Source organism: Stegodyphus dumicola, chromosome X1 (assembly GCF_044657685.1).
Source record: "Stegodyphus dumicola isolate Sdum_Otavi_A_Nest chromosome X1, ASM4465768v1".
Classification (NCBI taxonomy): domain Eukaryota; kingdom Metazoa; phylum Arthropoda; class Arachnida; order Araneae; family Eresidae; genus Stegodyphus; species Stegodyphus dumicola.
This window is the reverse complement of record NC_140780.1, coordinates 27,878,264-27,889,505: the sequence shown is the minus strand read 5'-3', so window position 1 is coordinate 27,889,505 and position 11,242 is coordinate 27,878,264. Positions and strand designations below refer to the sequence as shown.

The 11,242-nt window shown below is 34.3% G+C and overlaps 1 protein-coding gene across 4 annotated transcripts in view; it reads right to left on the bottom strand.

The window, feature by feature from the left end:
• Positions 1-598: 598 nt before the first annotated feature.
• Positions 599-11,242, bottom strand: part of LOC118198573 (MFS-type transporter SLC18B1-like) — a 94,632-nt gene continuing 83,988 nt past the window's right edge. For all 4 annotated transcript variants that reach the window (XM_035370276.2, XM_035370277.2, XM_035370279.2 and 1 more), the window contains 2 exons: positions 5,910-6,003; positions 599-1,493 (listed from right to left, as the gene is read on the bottom strand). In XM_035370276.2, coding sequence (XP_035226167.1) covers positions 1,362-1,493; positions 5,910-6,003 — 226 coding nt within the window. In that variant the 3' untranslated portion in view covers positions 599-1,361. The remainder of the gene's footprint in view (positions 1,494-5,909; positions 6,004-11,242) is intronic.

Sequence of the window (11,242 nt, the reverse complement as noted above, 5' to 3'; positions counted from 1 at the left end):
GCCAACGGTTAGAAATATTTGCTCATTCTTGCTTTGTATATTTATCTATGCAAAACAATCTATCCGTACATATATAATTTTTGGGGTGTGTGCGTACGTGTGTGTCTACTGTGTACTGGTGCTCTGATTGCTTGGGTCATGCTAAAAACGTTTGCATAGAATATTATGAATTAAATACGGAACTGTTAAGTAGTTCTAAGCTATAGCTATCCTCTGCTTTTTTATTGCAAGATTCAAATTAAAGGACATTAATAGTAAAATTGATAAGATGGAATGTATGTTAGACATTCACTAGGCACTTTGTTGGTAATTTGATTTGTAATTTTATCGAGACAGTAATATTGCTATACTACTCCATTTACTTTCCATGCCTGCCAAATAATCTAGTGTTGCAGTTTTTTATCAATTAATTTTTGGAAAAATTGTTGATGTTAACCAAGAGATAAAACCTCGGAGGCCTTTGAATTAAAAAATATGAATTAAGTAATTCTATCTTTGCCCAGTGTATGTATGGTCTTTTTGATGTTCCTTTTTAATTGGCATTTTCCCAATTTATTTAGATTAAAGTTACAAAGTAAGAAATAAGATTGGTCATAACACTATTTTATAATATATTTTATTGAAAAACATTTTTGTTCGTGTATATAGCTCATATGCAAAACGATAAAATCACGTATTTCGTAAAACACATAAAAAATCAAATGTAAACAATGAGATGTTTAACTTCATTTACATAGAATTAAAAAATTTCTTTTCTCACTGACCTTTTTTACTTGGCAACTTTAAATTAAATTAACAGAAATAGTTAAAACTTCTTTACAGAGACAAGTTTTTTTTTTTTTTTTGTTCAAAAAGCACCATAACTTTGACAGTCAACTGACGGGAAATACTGTATTACTGTATATAGCTCATATGCAAAACTATAAAATCACGTATTTCGTAAAACACATAAAAAATCAAATGTAAACAATGAGATGTTTAACTTCATTTACATAGAATTTAAAAATTTCTTTTCTCACTGACCTTTGTTACTTGGCAACTTTAAATTAAATTAACAGAAATAGTTAAAACTTCTTGATAGAGACAAGTTTTTTTTTTTTTTTTTTTTTTTTTTTTTTTTGTTCAAAAAGCACCATAACTTTGACAGTCAACTGACGGGAAATACTGTATTACTGTAAACGTCGGACGTTACTGAGCTGCTTATGTCGGAACTAAACTAATTAATTGAACTGCTTAATGGCACTTGAAATTCATTTCACGCCATTACTAATCAAATCTTCTTTCTCTGCTATATCATACCTTTGTACACACTTTCCAAAGTTTCCTATCTGGAATAGAATGGCTTATTTGAACCTTGTTCATCACAACGATGAATAGCTATAGGATCTCCGAGAATACGAGCGACTTAAAAGAGGTTCACGTTCACAGCCATCTTTGCGACGGTTGTCTCTTCTTACTTTTCTAATAATTACATAACCAGCTAAGACCACAAGCTGAAAAAAGTTAAGAAATAATAAATATTATAAATAAAGTTATCAACACATTATACAAAAATTCGATCACAGATACATTGGCATTGAAAAGCAAAAGCTATTACTGTGAAACCACTTTAAATTATCACTTTAAAAAACCCATCACTTCGCTTCTCACGTCAGTTTTACAAAATCCTAAAATATCTCCATTAACCATCCATATATTTAACCCATTTTTTTCGTCTCTTGTCAAGGAGAATTCCGCTTCCATGTCATTTTGAGCTTGGGTTTTTAGTCTATTATTATTTTTCCTCTTGCTAAAATCTTTTAGTTTTCAAAATTTATTTCTGCCATACCAAAATCTACAGATTGAATCAATTTTATGTATCACCATATTGTTAAAACTTTGTTGTAATCTCTTGATTATTGTGTGGTAATGAATTTTAGACAAAACTGCAGAAAACTTTTAGATAAAAATTGGTTAAAAAATAATAAAGGAAAAATGTATTTTTTTTTCATTTTCTCCGTTATTTATTGTATTTCTAAATCCTTGAATGAAATTTCAAATACAACTACAGCAAAGTCCTTTACGCAGGTAAGGTTTATTAAAGTAGTATTAGGAATCATTGAACTGTTTGGAAACGATAACGATGTGCCCTTAGCAGTTTTTTCAAGAGCTGAGTAATCTTCGAAAAGAAAGAGAAGGTAAGGAAGAAATTTATGTGACCAGAGATAAAGATTTAAACTTAAAGTATAAATAACAACTCAACCTCAGTGACAAAAAGCTTCCTTTTTTAATTTGATTGTTATAGTGAAAATGAATACAAAATTAAAATACCTACTAAAAGAAAATATCAGAATACACATATACTAAGAGTTTATACTTCATCTATGAATGAAACAAAAGATTAAAGTTATAATATAGCGTTTATGCTTGAAAGGGAAAAAGAAATTTCTAATTCCACGTACCACCGCAATCAAATCAATAGTTATTTTGAAACAAAGATAATATAACTTTTAAGTAAGCAAAGTATTTTTTTCTTCAAGAAGATTAAATTATACAGAACATAATACTGTTAGTAGGATACTTCTCAGCTTGCTAGAAATGTCTCGTTTCTCGTGATTGTACTGAATGTACGAAGTCAGAAATATTTTCAAAACTATTTTTAAATTGTTTCCGAGCTAATAAAATACACCCGTAATAAATACCTGCTTTTTGACTATTTTTGCAACAATCCTTTCAGCTATTTCAACCCCGGCATATCTTAAAAATTTGGGGGATCTCGAATTCAACTTCAAAGATCGAAAATATTACGTTTGCAACTAAATCATACTGATGTGCAATTTTACCATTCCACGATATCAGGAATAGGAGGCTGAATGTTTTGCTATGTGTCAATCAACGTCTTATCTTTATTAACTAATTAATTAATTGACTTGATCTTTATGCTAAACGTAATGTAAACTATAATTTTAATCTTTCTTAGAAATCTTGACGATAATTAACATTTCGAATTATTCAGTTAATGTTAAAATCAGATTAGAATCTATTTAGGGATTATTAAACAACAAAAACTAATACCAGAGTTGCTCACATTTTATAATTTTCTGATTTTTCACACTGCATTGTCAAATTTCCAGGAAAAGGATATTTTCATAGAAATGCCTGTGCTTGTCAGTGCATCATGAATTCATTATTCATTGCAGTAAATTGAGACTATAGACTTTATTCGTTCTTATCGGCTTAAAAAAACATTTTCAATGAAAATCTAATTTACTTTAAATTACTTTAGTCGAAAGCAATGTTTCTTTTCATCTTCAAATTCTCACAGAAATTACTGGAACAAAAAAGGGAGTCCTTAAATGAAAAAAATCAATGGAGTTGCAGTTGCCCCTCGCTCCCTATTTTTTGACTTCCTTGATTTGTTTGCGTTTTAGTCTATGTGTTATATGTTTGAACAGATAGCTTGGCTCAGTAAAAGTAGGCGGCCAGTGTAAATCTGATTCAAAATCCGGTTACGACCACGTGTGTGCTGATAACGACCACGTGTTTCTGAGACTCCTTTGCCAATGCTTTATTTTCCTTCAGTTTCCCCTTTCTAGTAATTTCGTTCTCCTGATGAGGAGGGACCTTTAGCTGCCCTCGAAATCGATTGAGTGTTTTAATATATGTACGCCAAATACAAGGTTGTTATTGCGATTTTAATTGTCACATTGGCGTGTTTCTATTCTATTCTAAAACAATGGAACTTTAAAAAAACATTAGGTCTTAACCATCGAGCAAATATATCAATACTTCTAAATATATCCCAAAAATTATTATTTTACTAGGCCATTTGTATCATCGTCTCCATAAAAACTGCTATAAAACATTTAGTTACTTCGTAATGAATTCCAGCGCTTAGGTTACACTTTATTAATTCATGTTATTATGTAGATAATAGCAGTGTTATAAGTTTATATGAGAATCATTGCATGCGTAAGTATTTAGCATTAACAGCATGGTAACATTTTCCACTTTCAAACATTTCGTGAGCTGGTAAAGAAGGGCAACGGTTTCTGTAAATACGAGGGTTGGAACTTTAATAGTGGCAACTATTTATTTAGAAGGAATACAAAAGTGATTCATGTTACCATGTTTTACAGTCCTTCAATATAGTCGCCAGCATTGTGTACAACCCGTTTCCAACGATCTGAAAGTCGCAGAATAACTGTAGCAGCGCCTGTTTTGTTGATAGTTTGAATGGACCGGTCTACTGCCGCAAGAATCTCAGGAACAGTTTGGAAGCGAGTGCCACGAAGTGGTTCCTTCATCTTAGGAATTAAGTCATAGTCACAAGGGCTTAGATCTGGGGAGTATGGTGGATGGTAAAGCACTTCCCAGCCCCATCGCTTGAACAAATCAGTCACAGCTTGCGCTGCATGCGGCCGAGCATTGTCATGCAAAATGAGAGGAGCGTTCTGCAGAAAGTGTCGCCGTTTTTTTCTCAAAGCTGGTCGGAGATTGTGTTCCAAAAATGAGCAGTAATACTGCGCAGTGACGGTCTGCTGTGGGGGAACGGTATGCGTTAGGATGACACCATCACAGTCGTACACGAGAATCACCATAACTTTCACATTGCTGGGGTTCTGACGAAATTTCGAACGTCGTGGTGACCCGTGATGACACCATTCGTTTGATTGGCGTTTCAGTTCTGGCTGGTACGATCCGGCCCAAGTCTCATCCAGCGTAATATATCCCAAAAATTATTATTAATGATACGGCGTAAAAAATCATCTCCTTCGCGCTCATAGCGCTCCAGGTGGGTTCGGGCAGCATCGTATCGTAGCCATTTCTGCATTTCCGTCAATTGATGTGGAACCCATCGTGAAGCAATTTTTCTCATGGACAGGCGTTCCTTCAGAATGGTGCAGCACAGTCGTATGCGCTAATCCTGTTTGTCCGGCCAGCTGACAAATGGTTTGGCGGCGATCACTGTCCATTAGTGCGGCAACAGCTTGCACGTCAGCATCGCTGACACTCGGACGACCTGGCCGCAGCATGTCTGCCACGTTTTGGCGTCCTTCATTGAATGCTTTCACCCATCTTGCTACGGTTCTGTAAGGCAATGCAGATTCCCCGCAAGCCTCTTGAAGCCCTTGATGACACTGTCGTGCTGTACGACCTCTGGCACATTCAATTTTTATCCAACATCGTTGTTCTTGTTTGGAAAACATCCTGACAACACTTACTTTAGACCGCGAGCTAATACAAGGATTCTTTCTTCGCGTCACTCCGCATGCGCGTGACGTAGGCAGGACGAGTCTTTTTGCTGAGAGGTAAGGTAGGTATGTAGTTTACGTGTGGTATACGCGATATTCTTTGGTTTTGTTGCGTAGCATTTTTTCAGCTGTGTTGCCACTATTAAAGTTCCAACCCTCGTATATCTTCCTCCCCTCTGTAATGGTCGCACATCTCCTAGTTAAGCATTCTTTGGAATTACGGCCGAATCCATTGGTCATTTAGCTCCTTCATTTCGGAGAACGTTGCCCCAGTTGCATTATAGCAGATGACAAATATTACACCCGAAAAGACGGTGGGAGACAACATACATACAGCCAAGCTTTACATGTGACTCGAATTAAAATGTGTCGGACTAGGGCCAGCGCAGCTTATCATGGTACTATCCGAAGCAGCTGTGTATACTGTGCTGTGCAATGAAACAACTTTGCTCTAAAAGCCCATATATTTATAATTTAAATAGCTTAAATCATGGCAGTGGAAGAATGTTTTCTTCTATGCATAATTCTGAAGCACTTGTTTTAGATATAGTTAAGTTCAAGCACAACATGTAGCTTGTGACAATATTAAATTTCAAATCTGTCGCAGTCATGGTATATTCTTTTATACACCTATTTAAATGCATTACTGCTATTAAACATATCTGGTATACTTACGAAAAATACTTCTATAGCAAATATAACCACAGTTCCTAATCTGTAACCTGTTGTGTCTAGCAGAAAGCCTCCTATAGATGGTCCAATAAAGGCTCTGAAAATATAAATAAATGCAACTTTTAAACAAACTCTCCAACCAAAACATAAAAAGTTTAACGCAATTTATTAATAAAGAAATTAAACTATAAGCAGCAGGGAAAAAGGAGTGTTCTGAAGAACCTGGTTTATCAAAATTTAATAAACCAGGTACTTTCCAGATTATAGTGGTTTGAAGTTAACATTCATATTTAATATTATAAATTTGCTAATCTTAGCATCCTATTAAAAACCTTCAATAACTGCCTCAAAAATACATTGGGTGGCCCACGATAAAACCAAAACAAACGTGGGAACTTCACTTGCTTTAGGTTTCCTTTACCTTGGCCATCCGATATAAATTGATCTCGCAACAACTACTAAAAATACTGCTAATTGAATAAGAAGTAAAAAAATCGTTTTTTTTTCATATATTTAACACTCAACGGTATGCAGTTTTCATAGAGAAGCATAAAACTACCTTAAAATGCTTAGCATACAGATGTTTTAGTCATAATTAGCCACTGTACCAACAGACAGTGCTGCACTAGGAAGGATGTCCTAACTGTTGGCTGCACTAATCGCAAGAACTATTATAGCGTTCTTCACGATGATATTACCAAATAAAATAATCTCTATGAAATTTTATTACTTGAAAAAGAGAAAAAGAAACTGTAGCTTTGTATCTTTTTGACGTCTAGGGTATGAAACGCAATAAAGGAAAAGTGACTGTTGAAGAACTGAAGAAGATAACCAGAAATTTGAAACAACTGGTTCTTTGACACCAGTGACCATGGTTGCAGTTGAATTCGACATTTCTGCTGTATATATTTGCTTCCTCAATACATACAGCAGCAAGTTCTCGTGAAGTTTTCTTCTTGAACTGGCATCATTCCAGTTCTAATACTAATCCTTCGTCAGTAGTAGATAAAATTCAACATCTTCAAGATCTTAATTGCTTTTGATTCCGAACAAATGGCTGTCGTTAGAGATGATAAATCAACAAGTTAATTCATTGTAACAACAACAAAAAAGGGCGTGTGAAACTTTAAAAAAAAGAAGAAGAAGACGAGACGTAATACGTTACTGCCTTTTGCAGACTAACCGAAACACAATTTTTTTAGTTTAAATATCACGTTGAATAACAATCAAAAACAAAGTCCAACATTAAGAATCAGCGTAAATTTTTGAAAACTTTTTGCAGTACTAGTTTCGATAGTTTTTTGAACAACTACTTTCTTCAGCTACTTAAATGGAAAAAAAATAATAGCCTCCTTTTTTTGGGGGGGGCACTTAAGCAGCAGAAGAAGGTAGTTCAAAAAACTATCGAAAAAAATGTTACACTGATTCTTAATGTTCGACTGTGTTTTTGACACAAATTTTTTTTTACTGACTTCAGGATCATCTTGCATTAAGAAAAAAATACAAAAGAATTAAAAATTAATTACGTAAAAACCTTTCAATCAGTCATCTCAACCAGCTCTTAACTCATCAAAAGATTACTTTAGGCTTAGACAGAAGAGAAAAACTACCATTTCCCCATCACCTCTAAGATCTTTTCACCCCATCTCCCGAAGACAATCCTAATTTTTAATTGTTCTTCACTGAATTTCCATCCCCCTAATTCTTTCCTACTCTCAACCTATATTGTTTTTCGCTTCGGGGTTTTTCTATTTGGAGACTCCTCCGGTTTCTCTCAGAAATAGATACTTCTCAAGAATCTTCAGTGCCGTAGTGTGTTTAATATAGTACTACATCAAGAACGAACAAAATTGCGCTTTCGTAATAGTACTAAATGCTTGCAGTGAAGGAGACAGATCCTGCTCCCGTATCCCTCGCAATCGATAGAGCCAAACAACGCTAGTATAAGGCGGATTTTTATCTAATTCTCTATCGGAGAATAAATAAAGCACATTGATAGTGTTACTTAATGCTGCTCAGATAAATAGAAAATATTCAAGCCCTGCTGCTTCTCTATGAATTTAAGGTAGATAAAATTTCTTTTAAAATTCTTCAACCGTTATGCTTTTATTGTATTTGTAATATGTTCTGACAAAACTCCAATATTTCTCTAAAATCTCAAACTATTCTAGTAGATCCCTTTCATCGGACTTCAACTACTTGAAGGTCAAAACTGAAATGACTGTACACTAATAACACTGAGCAAATATTAATGCATTTGTTCAGTATCTAAACTTTGATAAACTAAAATTATAAATTATAAAATAAATTTTACCTATCTTGTCCTAAAAAACGTTTTTAAACTGAATCAATTTAATATCTTCATTTTTAACAACCATTTTCATAATTTTTTCCAATTTGGGAAAAACTTTATTTCTGCACTGAATCATGCAGCATGCTTTCACAATTAAATAGTTCGAAACAAAATGGAGAACTGCCAGTCTAGAAGTGTACCCCGAAAGAGTAATTGCGACCATTATTTAAATGCTAGTGCGTTAGCATGTAACTTTTCAATCAAAGTAACAAAAGGTAAGTTACATTACTTACTGTCATTCCAAATAAAATTTTTATATAAGCTAATAATATACATATTGATATACAAACAGATAAAGTGCAAAAATGTTAAAGCATGTATAAATAAATATATGTAGGCAAAATGTTAAAAAGGAAAGTTATATTTTCCCTACCCGTTTCGTATTTCGAACCCATTTCAAAACATTTCATACAGCATCTACTTTAAATTCCTGTCATTTTGGGAGTATTAATATAGAAGTCGGTTTGCTTTCAGGGGCTTTTATTTAAACCGGATATCCATATTCGGCTTAATCAAGTCCATGATAGCCGGACTAAATAAATTTATATTTAACATCAGGTTTTCCAAAATGTACTGCTAGCTCGTCTATGCGGAGAAGCACACAGATGTACGAAATTCACGTGTGCGGTCCTTCACAAGTCACAGTTACTACTGCTGTTGCAAACTGACATACTCTGACATAGCAGAAGAATAATTCATTCAGTAAAACCTCCACTTGATATTACAAGAGTCACAACTTTACGATCATGTCAAGAAATTTTGGCGATATCCATTATGCTTGTTATCAAAACCTCTGGTTTTCAGGGAGATTGACGGACCAATGATACACGAACGAAGACTAGATTTTTGCTACACATACATAACATTCTAGTATTCTCAGAAAACGAAGCTCTCCATAAGCAACACAGTTCCAAAGTTTTACACAAACTAAATGAATATGGACTTAAACTGAGTACTTCAAAATGTGTTTTCGGTGTCCTTGAAATACAGTTCTTTGTCCATTTAATAACCAAGAATGAGAGTAAACCTTGATCTGAAAGAAAAGACATAATTTTGAACTTCAAAAACAAAAAAGAAAACTGTGAAAGACTTAAACGCATTTTTAGGTTAATAAATTTTACGCAGTTCATAACTAAGCTCTACTCAGCGAATATTTAAAAGGTTCAAAGAAGAACTACAAAAGCAAAATTCTTTGATCTGTTCAAACAAACAGAGCTTTTAAAAAGGCTAAACAACAGTTAGCAAATGCTATATCATTAAGAGATACTTCGCAAAAACGCATCTCTAGTTCTTCAAGCCGATTCATCAGACTACACTTTTGGCATATCTTTAAATCAAGGTACTAAACATGGAGCTTAACCTCCAGTATTTTTCCTAGAAAGGCCACAACCACTGACGCAAAACACGGTGCATATTACAGGAATTATTAGCAATCTACATATCCATTCGAAAATTTAGATACATGCTAATCGGACACAAATTTTGGTGTTTACCGATCACAAGCCACTAATATTTGCTTTGAAACTAAAAACCTGAAAAATGCTCCCTACGTCAAAATCTAGACTTTATTTCGCAGTTCACAATGACATCCAACTTGCGAAAGGAACTGATAATATTGTTGTCGAAAAATGAATTAAATTAATGAAATTAAAATAATTTGTCCTATTGCTATTATTTGCAACAACTCTCCTTTGAAAAGAGAAACCAGTTACTCATTTTCGGTGAATGCCTTGAAGGAAAGGTTCCCGTTTGTGCATAACTTTAATATCAGATTTGTCATTCAAGCATTTCAGAAACTCGGAGAATCTGTGAGGCAGTTTGCTGCACATATATGCAAAACTGTCGAGATAGACGATGATCCAGCAGCAAAAACGCAGCTGCAAGATTTATTATTATCAGTTTTCATTGCGGGCTCACAGCTTTATCTTAGATGGCTGCTACTTCTGCAGAATCAGAAAACGCTCGCAGCTGCTAAGCAGCATGCCATTCTGAAAAAAGATATGTGGCCTAAGAACAACTCTAATAGTAACTTTCCAACTGCAGAGGTTACAGCAACACATGCTTCTAAGGCAGTTTCAAAGAAAAACACACAACAAACTACACTATCACGCTCAGATCTCACTACAGCTATTAAGCTACAACAGAACAGTGCAGCTGAGTCCCTTCGTCACCCCATCTGTAGTACAGTAAGACCCCGCTTAACGCGGGGGATACGTTCCATCAAAGTAGAGCGTAATGCGAAACAGCGCTAAACGAGGTTATCTTTACATGTAAATATTGGGGTTAGGGGAAGATGGCTAGGAAATTGGTTAGGTATTAAATTTAAAAAGTATGTTTTTTTAATAAAAATAAAACCAAACATTTATTTCTTAAAGCCCAAATTAATACCACATTATTATTTCTTGCAAAAATAAAAACAAAATATAAATAACAAAACGAATATTCTTAAAAAAAAAAAAAATAAAATTCTAAGTCAGTCATATTTAGTTAGCCTTCCGCGTTTTCAGTGTTCTGCCTTTTTGTGACAAAAGCATCTAATGTTGTTTGCCTTTTTCTTTTGCGTTGTTCTCTTAAAAGTTCTTCATAAACGGATAGAGCATCTTTAACACCACGCCTTACTTTTGAGCTCCTGTCAAAATTCGGATCATTTTGAATGAATTGATCCATTATTTCAGTTAAGGTAGACAAACTCCTTTTCACAAACGCCATCGAAAGTTCTTTTTGCTCTTCTTCTGAATCACTGCTGTCAACATTTTTGTTTTCTTCTTGTTCAGTTAATTCCTTGAGCTCATCATTAGAAAGACTAGCCGCTGCTTCTTGAATTATTTCTTCGACATCTTCCACATTTACCCCTTCAAAATATGTCTGTACAATACCGCACCAAACAAGAAATACAAGTACACTCTTTCGGATATGTATTTGAAACTTATCGCTGCATAATATTTCGGGGAATCCCCGTATGCTGCGAGCGATTTCGTGGAAT